The sequence below is a fragment of the Ranitomeya imitator genome, chromosome 3, assembly GCF_032444005.1.
Source record: "Ranitomeya imitator isolate aRanImi1 chromosome 3, aRanImi1.pri, whole genome shotgun sequence".
Lineage (NCBI taxonomy): Eukaryota > Metazoa > Chordata > Amphibia > Anura > Dendrobatidae > Ranitomeya > Ranitomeya imitator.
Genome location: NC_091284.1, coordinates 434,555,759 through 434,578,632, shown reverse-complemented (window position 1 = coordinate 434,578,632; position 22,874 = coordinate 434,555,759). Strand labels below are relative to the sequence as shown.

Here is a 22,874-nt window from a genome sequence, read left to right as displayed (position 1 = left end):
ATGTTTAATTTCTGATAAGGGTGTCAGAGAAATAGATTAAATAGCTCCTTATAAAAGAACGTTTCCACTTTCCAGATTTCTAATCTTCCGGTATACTTGACACTCGACCATAAATACAGTGGCATGCAAAAGTTTGGGCACTCCTGGTCAAAAATTACTGCTATTGAGAACAGTTAAGCAAGTTGAAGATGAAATGTTCTCCCAAAGACCTAAAGTTAAATAGACACATTTCCTTTGTATTTTAGGAGAAAAAAAATATATTTTATACATATTTCATCCATTCTTCCTTGGAAAAAGTTTCCAGTTCTGTAAGATTTCTGTGTTATCTTACATGCTATTTTATTTAGTTATCTTACTGCTATTTTGAGGTCTAGCCACAGATTTTCAATGATGTTCAGATGAGGGGACTGTGAGGGTCATTGTAAAAACCTTCAGTTTCTGCCTTTTGAGGTAGTCTATTCTGAAGTTTTAAGTGTATTTAGGATAATTATTAGTGATGAGCGAATATACTCGTTACTCGAGATTTCTCGAGCATGCTCGGGGGTCCTCCGAGTATTTTTTAGTGCTCGGAGATTTAGTTTTTTTGGCCGCAGATGAATGATTTACATCTGTTAGCCAGTATAAGTACATGTGGGGGTTGCCTGGTTGCTAGGGAATCCCCACATGTATTTATGCTGGCTAACAGAAGTAAATCATTCAGCTGCGGCAAGAAAAACTAAATCTCCGAGCACTAAAAAATACTCGGAGGACCCCCAAGCATGCTCGAGAAATCTCGAGTAACGAGTATATTCGCTCATCTATATATATAATTGTCTAAGGGTTTTTCCGTCTGTCTGTCTGTCTTTCTGTCTGTCTGTCCAGGAAATCCCACATCTCTGATTGGTCGAGGCTGCCAGGCCTCGACCAATCAGCGACGGGCACAGCGACGATGATGTCATAAAGGACATAGAAATCCCACGTTTCTGATTCAGCAACGGGCACAGTATCGATGTAGATATCATAATGGTTGCCATGGCGACGATGATGTCATAAAGGTTGCCTCGACCAATCAGCGACGGGCACAGTCTGCCGCGAATTCTGGAATCATCATTGTCCATATACTACGGGAACATGCATATTCTAGAATACCTGATGCGTTAGAATCGGGCCACAATCTAGTCAGTAATAATTATCCATTTGTAGAAGTCATCCTCTTTTCATCTTCAACTTTTTACAGATGGTGTTATGTTTGCATCAATAATTTGTTGAAATTTCATTGAATCCATTCTTCCCTCTGCCCGTGAAATGTTCCCAGTGCCATTGGCTGCAACACAACCCCAAAGCATGATTGATCTACCCCATATGGTTAATAACCAATAGTTATTCCTGCTATAGGATACACTAAACTATGTAGCACAATAGTTTGAAAACTGACTACAAAGATCTAACTGTATCCAAATAAAAAAAGATGGAAACTAGTTCTACGCAAAATGCAAAGTAAACATACAGAAAAACACGCATTTCTGAACAATGGTAGAAAACTTTATTGAATTGTATAAAAACAAAGATTAAAAAATAGCCAACAGTGCTAAGGTGAGCCAAAGAAACAAAAGAGGCATCACCATTGGATGGGTAAAATGGTCACAAAAATATGTATAACAAACTGCAGGACAATATATCAGTACATGGATCATGGGCTCCGGGGTATAACGTAAATTACGGACTATATACAATCAGTGGTACCTTTATAGGCCCCCAATACTCAGATCCATTGGTCCCCAGTGCATAGGTTAGGTAGTATGTATATGGATTGTAGACTACGGGGTTAAAAGTGAGTTACAGGCTGCATATAAACAATAGTGCCGTCATTTAAACCAAAGAAGGCCCCTGATGCTAAAGTCCATAGATCCTCAATACATAACCAAGATGATACATGCAGTAAGTTGCAAAATAAGTTCAGATAGAGCTTACCAACACTCAAATGGTGATACCACAGCCCCAATGCGCATTTCGGCAACGTGCCTTCGTCAGGGGAAGTCAACCCATATGGTTAATGTTTGGTGAGATATTCTTTTCTTGAAATTCTGTGCTTTTTGTTTCTCCACACATAACTTTGCTCATTATGGCCACAGAGTTCTATTTTAACCTCATCTGTACACAGGGCTTGTTTCCAAAATGCATCAGGCTTGCTTAAATGTTCTTTTGCATACTTGTGACACTGAATTTTATAGTTAAGACGCAGGAGAAGTTTTCTTCTGATGATTCTTCCATGAGGGCCATATTTGTGCACTTGTCTCTGAACAGTAGAACAATATACCACAACTCCAGAGTCTGCTAAATATTTCTGTCTTTTGCAATCGAGCGGGGGTTCTGATTTGCCTCTATAGCAATCCTATCCATTGTTTCAGATTCTGCACATCTCGTATCTTCACAGCATAGATAATTGCCTTACGATACGAGATGTGCAGCATCTGAAACAATGGATACTGGAAGCCTGTGCTAGCATTTCTTCTGCGGTGTTGCTATCAGTGTGTCAAGAGTGGGAGAAGAGGGTTGTATTGACAATCCAACACAATGGGCAGCACTTTGAACACATTTTATAAGTAGTCATAAACTTGTTAATAACTAATGAAATAATAACGTTACATTAAAACCAAACACACCATTGTTTTTCTTGTGAAATTCTCAATGAGTTTGATGTGTCACATGACCCTCTTCCCATTGGAAAAAATAAAGTTGGATCCAAAATGGCTGACATCAAAATGGCCGCCATAGTCACTACCCATCTTGAAATGTTTTCCCCCTCCCATATACTAATGTGCCAGAAACAGAAAGTTGATATCACCAACCATTCCCATTTTATTTAGGTGTATCCATATAAATGGCCCATCCTGTATAATATAAAAATGTGCACCCTTCTGCATTTTTCACCCACCCCTGGTTTTGGAGTACAAATATATTGAGGTAAAATATTCACCAAATACTCAACATGTGCATGTGGGCTAAATATCCGACTGCAATCCTAATTTCCATCCTTATAATCTGGATAAAACATTTTTTCTTCTACTTTGGGGACTGTGGGGGTATTTTAACATGTTAATACATTATTTTTATTCCTGATTTCCCCTGTAACTGGGGATAGTACATTAGCCCAAGTTACCAGGGAATTTTAGTCTCCTGCCTGCATAGCAGAGCTAACTGAGTCTCCTAGGACCCAGCAGATCCTGCTCCCTACCTACACCTAGCAATCACTTATTCACTGGTATGCAAAGGAGGAAGCATGGTAAGAGCTACTGTTTCCTAATCTAAATACATATGTGTTGGTGCAGCATTATGTATACATAGTTACATAGTTACGTAAGTTGAAAAAGACCTAAGACCATTAAATTCAACCTTTCTCCACCAATTATACATTTCGTCACTAATTTAGCTATAACACGCATTATTATGTGTATGAAGAAAATCGTCAATATAGAGATTGAGAAGGCAAATGTGTTAATAAACCATGTTTATCTTCTGTCCGGGAAGTCTGGTTGTGTTTGACAGCTGTTTGACAGCTGGCTTCTCGACCTCCCAGATTCACAATATTGTGCAAGCTGCTTACGGAAGCACTCCCATCAAAGTTTTTATCCCATTATATTGTAATCATCATATTATACAGCACTGAGTAATTACAATTGCTCATTTTGCCTTTCTACCCAGCTAATTCTTCTCTTTTCTCTGCTCTATATGGAAACAGGAAGTGTCTTGTCCCTGCATTTATAATTCCCCTCTTCAACTTCTGATCCAGCTGCTCCATCCTCCCCCCTGCCAGGGACTTTTGCAGTGACTTATACAGGGAAAATTTACCTCCTGTTTATATATAGAGCTTAGGCTTCTTTCACATTTCTGTCTTCCAAATCGGCACAGGATCCGTCAAGACGTTGAAATGACGGATCCTGTGCAGATTGTGGAAAACGTGTGCACTGGGCCCGTCTTTCTGACGGACCCGTCGAGGCTATGTGCACCTGTTGTGTATGCGTCTTCGCAGCGCTTTCCCGCTGCAAAAATGCATACACAACACAAACCAAGTTAAAAAAAATTAAAAAATCGCAGTATCCTCACCTACCGACGTCCCGCGCAGCGATGCTCCCGGCAGCTACCGTTCCAAGTAATACATTGCAAAATCTCGCGAGAAGACCGCGACTTATCGTGAGATTTCGCAATGTATTACTAGGAACGCTATCTGCCGGGAGCATCGGTGACGCTGCACGGGACATCGGTAGGTGAGAGTATTGCGATTTTTTATTTTTTTTTATTATTTTTAACATTATATCTTGTTACTATTGATACTGCATAGGAAGCATCAATAGTAAAAAGAAAAAGAGCGAGTGAGAGAGAATTTCCCTGACGGGAAATTCTTCCACGCATGCTCAGTTTGAAAAGACGGGACCCGTCGCTGGATTCCTGCTTTTCACAGGCAGCGATGCAACGCAGGATGCATCACTGGCCGATTTTCCAACGTGCAGAAAAAACGTTCCTCTGAACGTTTTCTCTGCCTGACGGACCGTTTTTTTACGCAGGATCCAGTGCACAACGGATGAAACGGAAGGCCATCCGTCACAATCGGTCGCTAATACAAGTCTATGAGAAAAAATTTTTGATCCTGCATTCTCAAAAATTGACGGATTGTGACGGGAGCTGAAAGACGGAAGTGTGAAAGAGGCCTTAGAAGGATTCAGCTAGTAGTTTTTAATCACATGATGTCATAGACCTAATGTAAAAGAGAAGAATTAGCTTAGTAGAAATGCAAATTGAGCAATAAGTACAAAGTGACATATACAGTATTATGATGATTGCAATATATTAAAGGGGTTGCTTGGTCTAAATTGATAATTACAATATAATACAAGTGTTTGGAACGAGGCCATGCCCATCTGACGACCCCTGGCCGGGAGTAACACATATGTACCCGCCGGTCCCAGCTCAGAAACCGTGCATACGTTGGGGGAATTCATAAGTCTGCAGTCATAAAGTGACTACAGACTTATCAATTTAGACCGGACAACCCCTTTAAGAGGATAAAAAGTTTGATGGGAGGGCTTCTTTAAACGGCATTGACCTTTTAAAATGTTATGGCAGAGTAATGTATGCCTGCCTGGATGTTCATAGTCTATGGGCAATCTAGAAAGTAGTTTAAGACTTTGTACACCTTCAGACTATAATTGTTTGTTCTTTTATTTCCTGTGAAGTTAAGCAACTTTCTAAATAATCTTCATTAAAATGTTTCTACCATTTTCCTTCTCCAGTGTCGGTAAGTCCTTTTATTATTATTATTATTATTATTATTATTATTACTATTATTATAGAACCATTTATTTCATGGTGTTTATAGGTAAAAAAGGAGTAAACAGCTCTGGCAAAAATTAAGTGACCGCCACATGAAAACCCTGTCATGGGCAGCCCAATCTCCAGACATGAAAACCATTGAATACCTCTGGAATGTAATCAAGAGGATGATGGATAGTCACAAGCCATCAAACAATAAAGAACTGCTTAAATTTTTGCGCCAGAAGCAGTGTGAAAGACTGGTAAAAAGCATGCATGAAAGCTGTGATTAAAAATCATGGTTATTCCACAAAATATTGATTTCTGAACTCTTCCGGAGTTAAAACATTAGTATTGTTGTTTCTAAATGATTATGAACTTGTTTTCTTTGCATTATTTGAGGTCTGAAAGCACAGGGTTTTTTTTATTTTGACCATTTTTATTTGTCAGAAAGAAAATACAAAATTTATTGCTTGGAAATTCGGAGATATGTTGTCAGAAGTTTCTAGACTAAAAGAACAATTCACATTTTACTCAAAAATATACCTATAAAGAGAAAAATCAGACAAACTGAACATTTTGGAGTGGTCTCTTAATTTTTGCCAGAGCTGTACATAACAAAAAACAAGTACAATAATCTTGAACAAAATGAGTCACCGACTGGTACCGGAGGAGAGAGAATCCTACCTGCGAGGGATCACAATCTACAAGGGATGGGTGAGAATACAGTCGGTGAGAATAGGGCTGGTTGGGCTTCCAAGGTAGGCAAGAGTATGATATATTCATAGAATCATAGAATGGTAGAGTTGGAAGGGACCTCCTGGGTCATCTGGTCCAACCCCCTGCTCAAAGCAGGATTCACTAAATCATCCCAGATACATGTCTGTCGAGCCTCTGTTTGAAAACTTCCATGGAAGGAGAACTCACCACCTTTCGTGGCAGCTTGTTCAACTTATTGATCACCCTATCTGTCTAAAAGTTTTCTCTTATATCTAATCTGTGCCTCCTCCCATTCAGTTTCATCCCATTGCTTCTGGTTTTTCTTTGTGCAAATGAGAATAAAGATGATCCTTCTACAATGTGACAGACCTTGAGATATTTGTAGACAGCTATGAAGTCTCCTCTCAGTCTTCTTTTTTGCAAGCTAAACAATCCCAAAATCTGTAACCGTTACTGATAGGACATGGTTTGCAGACCGGTCACCATTCTGGACGCTCTTCTCTGAACCTGCTCCAGTTTGTTGATGTCTTTTTTAAAATGTGGTGCCCAAAACTGGACACAGTATTCCAAATGAGGTCTGACCAAAGAAGAGTAGAGGGCAAGAATGACTTTGCGTGATCTAGACTGTATGCTTCTGTTGGGATCGAGCGTTCCAGAGTAGGATGAAAAATCTTGTATACGATTATAGGTGTCACGGCGCCCGGGTATCTATGCTGCAGGGGAAGCTGCACGCAGCAGCTGAGCAAGACGCCAAGTTACTAACCTGAACCCACGGGACCTTTGACATGAAACAGAGTGTACAGGTAATGAACAGGACCTTAGACCATGTGACAGATTGGGAGGAGGAAAGGGGGCGGAGCCAGACACCGGGGAAACAGAGAAGGGACAAGCACTAAAGAATAATCAAACAAGCAGAAGTCATAGCCAGGAGATTACGAGGTACCAAAACGGAGAGACAGGGGATCGTCAGAAGCAAAGCCAGAGTTCAGTAGCCAGGAACACAAATAGGGTAAAGCTCGGAAAGCAAGACAATGCTATGCAAGCCAGGCACACACTCCAGGAGTCACACATACAGACAGAAAAAGCATCTATAGCTGACAGAGAAACTAGGTTAGGAGCGAGTATAAATACCCCTCCCATTTTGGAAAAGAGGCTAGCAAAATTAACCCTGACAGGACATTAACCATGTCCTGACCATGACAGTACCCCCCTTAACGGGGGGCCACTGGACCTCCAGGCTTTTTAGGGTATCTTGCATGAAAAGCCCGCACCAGTCGATCAGCATGCACAGAACTGGCCAGAACCCATGACCTATCCTCAATAGAAAACCCTTTCCAATGTATTAGGTAATGAAGCCTTCGACGCACCCACCGTGAATCAATGATGCGCCCTACCTCGCACTCCAGCTGACCCTCTACCAATACTGGCAGAACATTAGATGAAGAATCTTCTCTAACCGTCCCCACAGGTTTTAATAGGGACCTGTGGAAGACATTATAAATTTTGAAAGAGGTGGGCAACTGTAACCTATAGGCCACTGGGTTGATCACCTCAATAATCTTGTATGGACCTATAAACCTGGGGCCCAACTTCATGGAGGGAATCTTAAGTTTGATATTACGGGTAGACAGCCACACCTTCTCCCCCACAGTTAGTGTGAGAACTGACCCCCTCCTCCTGTCCACAAAATGTTTGTACCTCTTTTGGGCTTTGGAGATATTCGCTTGAACCTCCCTCCAAAGGGTTCTTAACTGTTGCACCAAACCCTCGGCACCAGGGCAACCAGAATCCATGCGGGAAAAATCTCCAAACTGCGGAACAAACCCATAATTGACTTGAAAGGGAGATTTGCCAGTAGACTGATTAATACGACAATTGAACGCAAATTCAGCCATGGGTAAAACCTCACACCAGTCCTCCTGTCTGGAAGAGGCCAGGAATCTCAAAATCTGTTCAAACGACTGGTTGGTGCGTTCAGTCTGTCCGTTGGATTCCGGGTGATAAGCAGAAGAGAATGACAACGTAACCCCCAACTTCTTACAAAAAGCCCTCCAAAACCTGGCCACAAACTGCACACCCCTGTCAGATATCACATTCACAGGGTCTCCATGCAACCAAACTATATGCTGAATAAAAAAGTGAGCCAAGGTTTCAGCAGCAGGCAACGCAGGTAACGGCACAAAATGGGCTTGCTTCGAAAACCTATCAACCACAACCCAAACTACAGAGTTGCCCTTGGAAGACGGAAGATTAGTGATAAAATCCATGGACAGGTGTGTCCAGGGTTTATCCAGAATTGGCAAAGGTGCCAATTCCTCGGCCGGCCGGACCAGAGAGCTCTTAGAACGAGCACACACCCCACAAGAATTCACAAACTTTTTGATATCAGAACCCATAGAAGGCCACCAAAAGTTCCTAGCTACTGCCCCCCGGGTAGCTGCAATCCCAGGGTGTGCACTCAACACAGAGTCATGAAATTCTTGCAGAAGTGTGAGACAGAAATGATCGGGTACAAACAGTTTACCTTGGGGTTTATTCCTGGGAGCTTGTGCTTGTGCATCCAAAATCTCCCTCTGTAACTCAGATGAGACTTCAGCCACAACCACTCCAGGTTGAAGAATGGAGGAAGGAGGTTCAGGAGGGGACACAGAATCAAAACTTCGGGATAAGGCATCCGCCTTTACATTTTTAGACCCTGGTCGGAACGTAATGGTAAAATGAAACCGAGAAAAAAAAAGTGCCCACCGAGCCTGTCTGGGGGTCAGTCTTTTAGCGGACTCAATATAGGCCAAATTTTTATGATCAGTGATGACCGTAACGGGATGAACAGCCCTGTTGTGAATTCTACTTTTGGGCTCCCTCCAGTGGTTGTAGGTGGTAATGCAGTTGTCCCTGAGTTGCAGTCCTGGTCAGGTGTATCTGCTGATTGCAGCTCTGACTGGGGTATTTAGGTGTGCTGGATTCATTAGTCCTTGCCAGTTGTCCATGGTTCTGGGAGGTTTTGGATCTTTGTCTGGTTCCTCCTGCTTTGCTGCCATTTCAGCAAAGATAAGTGTCTGGTTTTTGTTTCTGTGGCACACATGCTGTGTGCTTAATAATTCTGTGCTATTCATTTGTTTTCTCTTGTCCAGCTTAGATTGTGTCAGTGTTTTCTCAGTCTTGCTGGATTCTCTGGAGTTGCAGATATACGCTCCACATCTTTAGTTAGATGGTGGAGTTTTTTTGTATTTTCTGCTGTGGATATTTTTGGAAGGGTTTTACTACTGACCGCATAGTGTTCTGTCCTATCCTTTCCTATTTTAGCTAGAGTGGCCTCTTTTGCTAAATCCTGTTTCCTGCCTGCGTGTGTCTTTTCCTCTACTACTCACAGTCAATATTTGTGGGGGGCTGCCTATCCTTTGGGGTTCTGCTCTGAGGCAAGGTAGTATTCCTATTTCCATCTATAGGGGTATTTATTCCTCCGGCTGTGTCGAGGTGTCTAGGATTTGTTAGGCACACCCCACGGCTACTTCTAGTTGCGTTGTTAAGTTCAGGATTTGCGGTCAGTTTAGTTTCCACCAACTCCAGAGAAAGTTCCATGCGGCTCCAAGGTCACCGGATAAGAACAGTACAACTGGCCAATAATGAGTTAAATGCATCTCAGAAGAAGGGAAGAAAGGTGTTGAGCCATTTTTGTTCTGCAGTCTGCTTTGTCTTCTCTTCCCTCTTTTTCTCTGGGTGGCTGAGGAGTCTTGTGCTAGCATGGATATTCAGGAATTAGCTTCTCGTGTGGACCAGCTTGCTGCTAGGGTTCAGGGTATTTCTGATTATATTGTTCAGACTCCAGTTTTAGAGCCGAAGATTCCTACTCCTGATTTGTTTTTTGGTGACAGGTCCAAATTTTTAAGTTTTAAAACCAACTGTAAACTTTTTTTTGCTCTGAGACCTCGATGCTCTGGTGATTCCATTCAGCAGGTTAAAATCGTCATCTCCCTGCTGCGTAGCGATCCACAGGATTGGGCATTTTCCCTGGAATCTGGGAATCCGGCTTTGCTTAATGCAGACTCCTTTTTTCAGGCTTTGGGATTATTATATGATGAACCTAATTCTGTGGATCAAGCGGAGAAGACCTTGTTGGCCCTGTCTCAGGGTCAAGAGGCGGCAGAATTGTATTGTCAGAAATTTAGAAAATGGTTTGTGTTGACTAAATGGAATGATGATGCTTTGGCGGTAATTTTCAGAAAGGGTCTTTCTGAATCTGTTAAAGATGTTATGGTAGGGTTTCCCACGCCTTTCAGTCTGAGTGATTCTATGTCTCTGGCCATTCAGATTGACCGGCGCTTGCGGGAACGCAGAACTGTGCGCGCTGTGGCGTTGTCCTCAGAGCAAATTCCTGAACCAATGCAGTGTGATAGGATTCTGTCTAGAACGGAACAACAAGGTTTCAGACGTCAGAATAGGTTGTGTTATTATTGTGGCGACGCTGTTAGAGGTCGAGTTCCCGCTTCTGCACAGGGGGAATCTCGAGCCATCTCCACTGCGGTCTCCCATTCTGTTCCAGCCGCAGTGGAGTCTGCTCAGCAAAGACGTCGGTCCCAGCGTCTTGCTCAATCTCACTCTGTTCTAAGAGTTACTGCTGCTTCTCCAGCTTCTGCCATTAAAGCCAGTACTGGTCAGCAGCAAGCGGACTTCTCTGGGACTAAGTCCTTGTCTGCACATACTGAGCATGCCCAGGGCAAGATCTCCCGTTGGAGATCGAGGGTCAGGTGCTCAGGCTCTGCGGCACATCCCATTGGTCCTCTTGGCAGGTCTTGGAAGGGCAAAAGTTCTGTAGCCACTTCCTGTGCTGCAACTATATAAACTGCGCATGACCGCACGGCCATGCGCTAGTATTGTCTCATAATTATATATGTGTGTGTGTAGATGGATGTATGTCGATGGATGAAAGCTCCTAAATATCCCTCCCTAGAGTTGTTGTCTGCTCGCGGATGTTGGTAGCTATCTAGCGCCCGACTAACCATCTGCACGATACACACATTACAACGTCCTCTTGCTGTGTTCGCCTGTACGGCGCCGTGCGCTTGCCTAGCGCTTTCCATACACAAGCCTGTGTGGTTGGTGGCGTCCGTCAGTGCGGCATTGCTCGCACTCCTGTGCATTTATATATTTCTAATTAGTTTCCTTACACACCCAGTTGCGGTGTAGTGCCAGCAAGGGTCTAATCGGACTTCAATCCCAGTTGGGGTTAAGTACGCTGACTGCTTGCTCGTGCTTTAGGTGCGGTACCGCGGTCCTGTGACGCAACAGGATTGCTTCCTTCACGCTGGGTGAGGTTGAACCCACGTGTGTTTACTTTAGTGTACCGCCATATAGTCTGCAATTTACTAGCAGCGGGTTTTCACCTCCACGGTGGACCTCGGACTGCGAACGCATCTATATCATCTTTCTGGGTGCGTTCCGCCAGTCCTAACAGACGCTTCTCATGTCACTTCTGTCTGCCCTAAGCGGACAAAGAGGATCGCCAGTTCATTTACCATCAGTACTGTACAACCTAAATTTCTGTTATCTGTGTCCTTGATCTGCTCATTGTCATCATTTTCGGTCATGGCGTTTGTGGATTCAGGCGCCGCCTTGAACTTAATGGACTTTGAGTTTGCCAGGCGTTGTAGTTTTCCCTTGCAGCCTTTGCAGAACCCTATTCCTTTAAGGGGCATTGATGCTACACCTTTGGCCAAAAATAAGCCCCAGTTTTGGACACAGGTGACCATGCGCATGGCGCCAGCCCATCAGGAAGATTGTCGATTTCTGGTGTTGCATAATTTGCATGATGCTATCGTGCTGGGTTTTCCATGGTTGCAGGTACATAATCCTGTGTTGGACTGGAAGTCTATGTCTGTGACTAGTTGGGGTTGTCAGGGGATTCATAATGATGTTCCTTTGATGTCAATCTCCTCTTCTTCCTCTTCTGAAATTCCTAAGTTTTTGCCTGATTTTCAGGATGTATTCCATGAGCTCAAGTCCAGTTCCCTTCCACCGCACAGGGACTGTGATTGTGCTATTGACTTGATTCCAGGCTGTAAGTTTCCTAAGGGCCGACTTTTCAACCTGTCTGTGCCTGAACATACCGCCATGCGGAATTATATTAAGGAGTCTTTGGTGAAAGGGCATATTCGGCCATCTTCTTCACCGTTGGGAGCGGGATTTTTTTTTGTTGCTAAGAAGGATGACTCCTTGAGACCCTGTATTGATTATCGCCTCTTGAATAAGATCACGGTCAAGTTTCAATACCCTTTACCTTTGCTTTCTGATTTGTTTGCTAGGATTAAGGGGGCTAGTTGGTTTACTAAGATTGACCTTCGGGGGGCATATAATCTTGTTCGTATTAAGCAGGGTGATGAATGGAAAACTGCGTTTAATACGCCCGAAGGTCATTTTGAATACCTTGTGATGCCATTCGGGTTCACTAATGCTCCATCTGTTTTTCAGTCCTTCATGCATGATATCTTCCGGACGTATCTTGATAAATTCTTGATTGTATATTTGGACGATATTTTGATTTTTTCCGATGATTGTGAGTCTCATGTGCAACAGGTCAGGATGGTATTTCAGATCCTTCATGACAATGCTTTGTTTGTGAAGGGGTCTAAGTGTCTCTTTGGGGTGCAGAAGGTTTCTTTTTTGGGCTTCATTTTTTCTCCCTCATTTATGGAGATGGATCCGGTTAAGGTTCAGGCCATTCATGATTGGATTCAACCCACATCCGTGAAGAGCATTCAGAAATTTTTGGGTTTTGCAAAGTTTTATCGCCGTTTCATTGCTAACTTCTCTGGCGTGGTTAAACCCTTGACCGATTTGACGAAGAAAGGCGCTGATGTGGCGAATTGGTCCTCTGCGGCGGTCTCTGCTTTTCAGGAGCTTAAACGCCGATTTACTTCTGCTCCAGTGTTGCGCCAACCGGATGTTTCTCTTCCGTTTCAGGTTGAGATTGACGCTTCTGAGATTGGGGCAGGGGCCGTTTTGTCTCAGAGGGATTCTGTTGGTTCCTTGATGAAACCGTGTGCCTTCTTTTCCCGTAAGTTTTCGCCTGCTGAACGCAATTATGATGTCGGCAATCGTGAGTTGTTGGCTATGAAGTGGGCGTTTGAGAAGTGGCGACATTGGCTTGAGGGAGCTAAGCACCGTATTGTGGTCTTGACCGATCATAAGAATCTGATTTACCTCGAGTCTGCCAAACGTCTGAATCCTAGACAGGCTCGATGGTCCTTGTTTTTTTCCCGTTTTGATTTCGTAGTTTCGTATCTTCCGGGTTCTAAGAATATTAAGGCTGATGCCCTCTCTAGGAGTTTTTTGCCTGATTCTCCTGAGTTCCTTGAACCGGTCGCCATTCTGAAAGAAGGGGTGGTCCTTTCTGCCATTTCCCCTGATTTACGACGGGTTCTTCAGAAATTTCAAGCTGACAAACCTGATCGTTGTCCTGTGGGGAAGCTGTTTGTTCCTGACAGATGGACTAGTAGAGTGATTTCTGAGGTTCACTGTTCTGTGTTGGCTGGTCATCCTGGTATTTTTGGTACCAGAGATTTGGTTGGTAGGTCCTTTTGGTGGCCTTCTTTGTCACGTGATGTGCGTTCTTTTGTGCAGTCCTGTGGGACTTGTGCGCGGGCCAAGCCTTGTTGTTCCCGTGCTAGTGGGTTGGTTTGCCATTGCCAGTCCCTGAGAGGCCCTGGACGCATATTTCTGTGGATTTTATTTCTGATCTTCCGGTTTCCCAGAAGATGTCTGTTATCTGGGTTGTTTGTGACCGGTTCTCTAAGATGGTTCATTTGGTGCCTTTGCCTAAATTGCCTTCCTCTTCAGATTTGGTTCCGTTGTTATTTCAGCATGTGGTTAGTTTGCATGGTATTCCGGAGAATATTGTGTCCGACAGAGGTTCCCAGTTTGTTTCTAGGTTTTGGCGGGCCTTTTGTGCTATGCTGGGCATTGATTTGTCTTTTTCTTCTGCATTTCATCTTCAGACAAATGGCCAGACGGAGCGAACTAATCAGACTTTGGAGACTTATTTGAGATGCTTTGTGTCTGCTGATCAGGATGATTGGGTGGCCTTCTTGCCATTGGCTGAGATTGCCCTTAATAATCGGGCTAGTTCAGCTACTTTGGTTTCGCCTTTCTTTTGTAATTTTGGTTTTCATCCTCGTTTTTCTTCTGGGCAGGCTGAGCCTTCTGACTCTCCTGGTGTGGATTCTGTGGTTGACAGGTTGCAGCAGATTTGGGCTCATGTGGTGGACAATTTGGTGTTGTCTCAGGAGGAGGCTCAACGATTTGCTAACCGTCGTCGGTGTGTTGGTTCCCGGCTTTGGGTTGGGGATCTGGTCTGGTTGTCTTCCCATCATGTTCCTATGAAGGTTTCTTCCCCTAAGTTTAAGCCTCGGTTTATTGGTCCTTTTAGGATTTCTGAGATTATTAATCTGGTGTCTTTTCGATTGGTGCTTCCGGCCTTTTTTGCTATCCCTAATGTCTTCCATAGATCTTTATTGCGGAAATATGTGGTGCCCGTTGTTCCCTCTGTTGATCCTCCGGCCCCTGTGTTGGTTGATGGGGATTTTGAATATGTTGTTGAGAAGATTTTGGATTCTCGCTTTTCGAGGCGGAGGCTTCAGTACCTTGTCAAATGGAAGGGTTATGGCCAGGAGGATAATTCTTGGGTCTTTGCCTCTGATGTCCATGCTGCTGATTTGGTCCGTGCCTTTCATCTGGCTCGTCCTGATCGTCCTGGGGGCCCTGGTGAGGGTTCGATGACCCCTCCTCAAGGGGGGGGTACTGTTGTGAATTCTGCTTTCGGGCTCCCTCCAGTGGTTGTAGGTGGTAATGCAGTTGTCCCTGAGTTGCAGTCCTGGTCAGGTCTATCTGCTGATTGCAGCTCTGACTGGGGTATTTAGGTGTGCTGGATTCATTAGTCCTTGCCAGTTGTCCATGGTTCTGGGAGGTTTTGGATCTTTGTCTGGTTCCTCCTGCCTTGCTGCCATTTCAGCAAAGATAAGTGTCTGGTTTTTGTTTCTGTGGCACACATGCTGTGTGCTTAATAATTCTGTGCTATTCATTTGTTTTCTCTTGTCCAGCTTAGATTGTGTCAGTGTTTTCTCAGTCTTGCTGGATTCTCTGGAGTTGCAGATATACGCTCCACATCTTTAGTTAGATGGTGGAGTTTTTTTGTATTTTCTGCTGTGGATATTTTTGGAAGGGTTTTAATACTGACCGCATAGTGTTCTGTCCTATCCTTTCCTATTTTAGCTAGAGTGGCCTCTTTTGCTAAATCCTGTTTCCTGCCTGCGTGTGTCTTTTCCTCTACTACTCACAGTCAATATTTGTGGGGGGCTGCCTATCCTTTGGGGTTCTGCTCTGAGGCAAGGTAGTATTCCTATTTCCATCTATAGGGGTATTTAGTCCTCCGGCTGTGTCGAGGTGTCTAGGATTTGTTAGGCACACCCCACGGCTACTTCTAGTTGCGGTGTTAAGTCCAGGATTTGCGGTCAGTTTAGTTTCCACCAACTCCAGAGAAAGTTCCATGCGGCCCCAAGGTCACCGGATCAGAACACAGCCCCCTCCAGAAAATGCCTCCATTCTTCGAAGGCCAATTTAATTGCTAACAATTCTCTGTTGCCGACATCATAATTTCTCTCGGCCGAAGAGAATTTTTTAGAGAAAAGGCACATGGTTTAAGGTTAGTAAGGGTGGTCGGGCCCTGAGACAACACTGCTCCCACCCCACCTCCGAGGCATCAACCTCCACGATAAAAGGTCTCGATGGATCGGGTTGTAGCAACACGGGTGCTGAAGTGAAACATTTCTTCAGTGTCAGAAAGGAATTTTTTGCGGCCACGGACCAATTTTTTACATCCGACCCTTTGAGTGTGAGGTCCGTCAAGGGTTTCACTACCTGCGAAAATCCTTTAATGAACTTCCTATAATAATTAGCGAAGCCCAGAAATCGTTGCAACCCCTTCAGGTCCTGAGGTTGCACCCAATCAGAAATGGCCTGAACCTTCCCAGGATCCATGCGGAATCCCTTCCCAGATACAATTAATCCCACAAAAGACAGTTCTTGCATAAAGAACGAGCACTTCTCCAGCTTAGCATATAAATGGTTCTCCCTGAGTCTCACAAGAACCGAATGAAGATGGTATAAGTGTGACTGACTGTCCTCTGAGTATATCAAGATGTCATCCAGGTAAATGACAACATAACGCCCAATCAGGTCAGAAAACACAACATTAATGAAACTCTGGAAAACAGCAGGAGCGTTGGTGAGACCGAAGGGCATGACCAACAGAAATGCTGTTTTCCATTCATCCCCCTCTCTGATACTTATTAGGTTATAAGCCCCTCGTAAGTCAAGCTTGGAAAACCACTTGGCCCCAGTGAGTTGATTACATAAATCAGGAATCAGAGGAAGAGGATATGTGTTTTTTACAGTAATCTTATTTAGTTCTCGAAAGTCGAGGCACGGTCGCAAACCACCATCTTTTTTCTTGACAAAGAAAAACCCCGCTGCAACGGGTGAGGCAGAGGGCCGAATATGCCCCATGCGGAGGCTCTCTGTGATGTACTCTTTCATAGACTGGCGCTCAGGCCCAGACAAATTGTACAGACGAGCATTGGGTAATTTGGCTCCCGGGATTAAATCAATTGCACAATCACCGGGTCGATGTGGTGGAAGCGCGTCAGCCTCACTTTCGGAAAACACGTCTTCGAAGTCTTTCAGGTACTCCGGAATACCCTCCAGACCGACAGACGACACAGATACAGACTTAATTGGGTTAACAAGAGGTCCCAGGTTACAACACGGACCATTACCCTTACATCTCCATTGAGTGATCTCCCCTATCACCCAGTCAATGACAGGATTGTGGCGTTGCAGCCAGGCCATTCCCAGTACCAGTCCTGCAGGTAGATTATTCATTACAAAGCAACTTAATTTTTCCACGTGAGTGGAACCCACTTTCAGAGAAAAAACATCAGTCCTGAAACAAATTCCATCCCGGGTAACAGGGGATGAATCAACAGCCACAACTTTAACGGGGTCTTTCATTTCCCGAGGCCCGGGGATGCAACTCAAAAAACAGCATGCATCCCTCCTTAAAGACCCTGAACAACTTTTTATCCCCAGAAAAAGAATCGGGTAACTTTACAGGTGGTTCGGGGTCAACCAGGGATACATCAGTGGTGCCCCCTTCCCAGGAGTGCAAGGAAACAGACATCTGTAAAGCACCTCGCCACATCTCTCTGCACCTACTGGTGCGAGTGGACCAGGGCATGCTGTTCCACAGACAGCTTCTGCAACAACTGGGAGAGCTCATTAATCTGCCCCGTGAGTACGTGTACAGGATTCATGGCATACCAACACCCCTCCCACCAGGGAAAAAGAGGGTAAGGTCAGCTATAATGTCACGGCGCCCAGGTATGTATGCTGCAGGGGAAGCTGCACACAGCAGCTGAACAAGACGCCAAGTTGCTATCCTGAACCCACGGGACCTTTGACATGAAACAGTGTGTACAGGTAATGAACAGGACCTTAGACCATGTGACAGAGTGGGAGGAGGAAAGGGGGGCGGAGCCAGACACCGGGGAAACAGAGAAGGGACAAGCACAAAAGAATAATCAAACAAGCAGAAGTCATAGCCAGGAGATTACGAGGTACCAAAACGGAGAGACAGGGGATCGTCAGAAGCAAAGCCAGAGTTCAGTAGCCAGGAACACAAACTTGGTAAAGCTCAGAAAGCAAGACAACGCTATTCAAGCCGGGCAGACACTCCAGGAGTCACGCATACAGACAGAGAAAGAATCTATAGCTGACAGAGAAACTAGGTTTGGAGCGAGTATAAATACCCCTCCCATTTTGGAAAAGAAGCTAGCAAAATGAACCCTGACAGGACATTAACCATGCCCTGACCATGACAATGGGAAGAAGAAAGAGAGGAGTAGAGAAGGAGATTTCGTGAGGATCGGAGGTTGCGTGCAGGTAAGTACCGGGAGACTATGTCACAGATCTATGGAGGAGATAGGTTGTGGATGGCTTTGCATGCCAATGTAACAATTTTGAAATGGAGTCTCTGTGCAATGGGGAGCCAGTGAAGGGATTAACAGAGAGGAAAAGCTGGGAATAGCGCAGAGACAGGTAGATTTGTTGGGCAGCATAGTTTAGGATAGAATGAAGGGGTGAAAGAGTGTTAAAGGGGAGGCCACAAAGCAGGAGGTTGCAGTAGTTGAGGCAGGAGATGATGAGAGCATGCACTAGCACTTTTGCAGATTCTTCGTTGGGGAATGTGCAGATTCGGGAAATAGTTTTGAGTTGCAGTCGGCAGGAAGTAGAAAGGGCTTGGATATGTGCTTTGAAGAAGGAGAGATCAGAGTCAAGGGTTCCCCTGAGACAGTGAGCTTGCAGGACTTGGGAGATTTGGCAATCTTTGACTTTGAGGGATACGTCTGTTGGGAGGGTTGAGTGAGACGGTGGAAAGATGATGAATTCTGTTTTATCCATGTTAAGTTTTAGAAATCTAGCAGAGAAGAAAGATGAAATAGCGGACAGACATTGTGAGATTCTAGTTAGTAAGGAGGTGATAATGGGTCCAGAGAGGTAGAGCTGTGTGTTACCAGCATAGAGATGATACTGAAAGCTGTGGGTCTCTATGAGATGTGGATAAGCTGGTTTTGGAGGAGCAGGGCTGAGTAATTATGAGGAGGGGCTGTAGGCCAAAGCTTTCTCTGATGTTATTGGTCTTCTTGAAGAATGAAGCAAAGTCTTCTGCTGAGATGAGAGGAGAGGGAGGAGGCGCTGGGGGACGGAGAAGAGAAATTAAAGTGATGAATAGCTGTTTAGGGTTGTGAGACAGGAAAGATATGAGAGATGAGTAGTATGTTTGTTTTGCTGCAGTGAGCGTGGACTTGGAAGTAGGGAGGGACTGTTTGAATGCATTGAGGTGCTCATTGGGGTGGGATCTTTTCTATCTCTGCTCAGCAACCCTGGAAGCCCACCTCATTTCTTTAGTCAGACTGGTCTACCAGGGTTGCCTGTTGAGTGTGCGAGCTTTGGTATGTGTGAGGGGGGCTAATGATTCGAGAGCTACAGCTGTTGTGGTATTACATAATGCAGCAGCAGTACCTGCATTGTGTAAGAAAGTTATGTGTGTAAGAGGGCGAAGGAATTTAGGGAGTGAGTGTAGGTCAAGGTGTTTAAGATTTCTGTGAGGGTGTGCAAGTTTGTGGAGTGGGGATTGTGCAAATGGAGAGGGAACAGAATGTAAGTAGGCTGTGGTCAGACAGAGGGAGAGGTCAGTTAGAAAAGCTAGATAGGGAAAAGAGGCAGGTGAAGATGAGGTCCACTGTGTGGCCATCTTTGTGAGTGGCTGCGGAAAACCACTGAGCAGGTCCGAAGGAGGAAGTGATAGAAGCTTAGAGACCACTGAGTGGTATGTGTCAATGTGGATGTTGAAGTCAGCCATGATGATAAAAGGGATGTCAGCGGAAAGGAAATAAAGTTGCCAGGTAGTGAAGTGGTCAAGGAAGGTGGTGGCTGGCCCTGGGGTGCGATAAATGACAGCTAGATGGAGGGAGAGTAGATGCGCACACAGTGTACCTTGAAAGAAGGCAGATTAACGGATTTGGGTGAAGGAGCAGTTATCTGACATGAGAAAATCAACACCTTCTCCATGCTTGCTGCTGGGGGGAAAGGGTGTGGGAAAGATGGAATCCACCACATGAAAATGCAGCTGGAGAAGCTGTGTCAAAGGGGGTGAGCCAAGTTTTATCGAGCTTAGTGTTTGTTCAAAACTGATACAAATAAGTCAGACCCCCTGTTTCTATTTCTGACTGCTCTCTTTGCACTCCCCTTTCCTTCAGCGTTAGACAGTGTGGAGAGGGAAGAAAGAATGTACAGTTTCAGAGAGGACAAAGAAAACAGTCTAGATAAAAGTAATAAAGCACCTGAAGAAGAACAAATACAAAATTTTATCTGTGCTTATTATATCTGAGCTAATTAGTGGATGCACACAGAGAATTCATATCCAATTTATATTACAGGGATGGACACACTTACAGTAGGAAACTAAACTAAACTTGGATTATGCTACAAACTGTACCAGGAGGTCTGAACATGAATGTGGGAATGAAGAATGCAGACTGAAACTTAGTGCACTTTTATTAACAAAAGGTAATCACTAACATGAGACTACATTTTTTTAACATTTTGTTCCCATATACGGTTTATATTTTTTTAATTCAGTTTTTAAAATTAAATTTTTTTGGAATATGTTTCTCAAATGTCATTAAAGGCTTCAGGGCACACATATACAAAGTAACGTTTGGTGTATAAAATTCATAAATTCTGTTAAGCAAAATGTTAAACTTTTTACTGTCATCAGCACTTTTTCAAAAATGTAGAAAAAAGTGTGTGGGCCTAAGCTGGGAAGGGGAACCTCCATTAGTCTGACTGATATACTTTAATTTACAACAGTTTCTGGATAGCAAAAGATAAATAAAATTTCACTCCAACGCACTTTGGGTTAAATCAGACATGTAAAATACTATGCAATAAGTAGAGAATTCATAGTAGTCCCAGTTAAAAAGTCCACAGTGGCAACACTTGTCACCGGCAAAACTGATCTGGCAGATTCAGCAGATTGACTATTCTGGAAGGAACTTAGAAATCATGTGATTACTGAGTCCAATAAAGGTATCAGCACCTCCGCTGCTACTACCGGTATTCATTTCCCAGAAAGCAAGAAAGAGCAGTAAGACAACAAAAATCACTACTCTGAGAATGAGGGCATTTATAATCAAACAGAAAGAATTATTTATTGAGCCATTTGATCTAGCTTACCTTGCCAAGAAAATCATTTTTACTGACAAGGTCCCAGTCCCAAACCTCTATTGTTAACTTTTCACTGAAAGATTCATCCAAATCAAACTCAAACACTTCGTTCCATCGGGGATAGCACGACTTCTTCACAACCTGTGAACATAAAATTCAGAATTGGAGAAGTACATGTCGTTGACTTGAAAAAACATAAGTTTGAAATAAGAAAAATATAATATAATTCAGAATTGTAAAAGTACATGTTTTTGACTTGGAAAATTGTATGTCTGAAATAAGAAAAAAATAATGTAATAATTATTCTTGACCAATCATTGTCTAAGTGCAGTGATGAGTATTTCTATGGGCTTCTGGATGATTCATGTCCAGGACTAAGGGTACCGTCACACAGTGCCATTTTGATCGCTACGACGGTACGATTCGTGATGTTCCAGCGATATCCATACGATATCGCTGTGTCTGACACGCAGCAGCGATCAGGGATCCTGCTGAGAATCGTACGTCGTAGCAGATCGTTTGGAACTTTCTTTCGTCGCTGGATCTCCCGCTGTCATCGCTAGATCGGTGTGTGTGACACCGATCTAGCGATGCGTTCGCTTGTAACCAGGGTAAACATCGGGTTACTAAGCGCAGGACCGCGCTTAGTAACCCGATGTTTACCCTGGTTACCAGCGTAAATGTAAAAAACAAACAAACAGTACATACTTACATTCCGGTGTCCGTCAGGTCCCTTGCCGTCTGCTTCCCGCACTCACTGACTGCCGGCCGTAAAGTGAAAGCAGAGCACAGCGGTGACGTCACCGCTGTGCTGTGCTTTCACTTTACGGCCGGCAGTCAGTGAGTGCGGGAAGCAGACGGCAAGGGACAGACACCGGAATGTAAGTATGTACTGTTTCTTTTTTTTATGCTGGTAACCAGGGTAAACATCGGGTTACTAAGCGCGGTCCTGCGCTTAGTAACCCGATGTTTACCCTGGTTACCCAGGGACCTCGGCATCGTTGATCGCTGGAGAGCTGACTGTGTGACAGCTCTCCAGCGACCACACTACGACTTACCAACGATCACGGCCAGGTCGTATCGCTGGTCGTGATCGTTGGTAAATCGTATAGTGTAACGGTACCCTAACACTGTTCAGGGAGTTTATCATTAACCGTGATCTTTAATCAATAAAACATTAAACTTTCATAAACAATTATCTGGAGTGGAGAAAGATCAATCATTTTCTGTCCAGTTTTTTTTCATCTCCTCTTCACTCATAAAATTGTAATCATTAGTTTACAAAACCCATATGAAATGATTAACTCCATATAAATAATAAAGGAGCAAATTTCAAAAATATTTTTGTCTAAAGGTACCGTCACACTGGACGATATCGCTAGCGATCCGTGACGTTGCAGCGTCCTGGCTAGCGATATCGTCCAGTGTGACACGCAGCAGCGATCAGGCCCCTGCTGTGATATCGCTGGTCGGGGCAGAAAGTCCAGAACTTTGTTTCGTCGCTGGACTCCCTGCAGACATCACTGAATTGGCGTGTGTGACGCCGATTCAGCGATGTCTTCGCTGGTAACCAGGGTAAACATCGGGTTACTAAGCGCAGGGCCGCGCTTAGTAACCCGATGTTTACCCTGGTTACCATCGTTAAAGTAAAAAAAACAACCACTACATACTTACCTACCGCTGTCTGTCCCCGGCGCTGTGCTTCTCTGCTCTGGCTGTGAGCGCCGGGCAGCCGGAAAGCAGAGCGGTGACGTCACCGCTCTGCTTTCCGGCCGCTGTGCTCACAGCCAGAGCAGAGAAGCAGAGCGCCGGGGACAGACAGCTGAAGGTAAGTATGTAGTGGTTGTTTTTTTACTTTAACGATGGTAACCAGGGTAAACATTGGGTAACTAAGCGCGGCCCTGCGCTTAGTAACCTGATGTTTACCCTGGTTACCGGCATCGTTGGTCGCTGGAGAGCGGTCTGTGTGACAGCTCTCCAGCGACCAAACAGCGACGCTACAGCGATCCGGATCGTTGACGGTATCGCTG

The 22,874-nt window shown here is 44.3% G+C and overlaps 1 protein-coding gene across 5 annotated transcripts in view; it reads right to left on the bottom strand.

The window, feature by feature from the left end:
• LOC138670188 (ras GTPase-activating protein 4-like) overlaps positions 1 to 22,874 on the bottom strand; it is a 324,283-nt gene that overhangs the window by 81,661 nt on the left and 219,748 nt on the right. For all 5 annotated transcript variants that reach the window (XM_069757300.1, XM_069757303.1, XM_069757302.1 and 2 more), the window contains one exon: positions 20,854 to 20,985. In XM_069757300.1, coding sequence (XP_069613401.1) covers positions 20,854 to 20,985 — 132 coding nt within the window. The remainder of the gene's footprint in view (positions 1 to 20,853; positions 20,986 to 22,874) is intronic.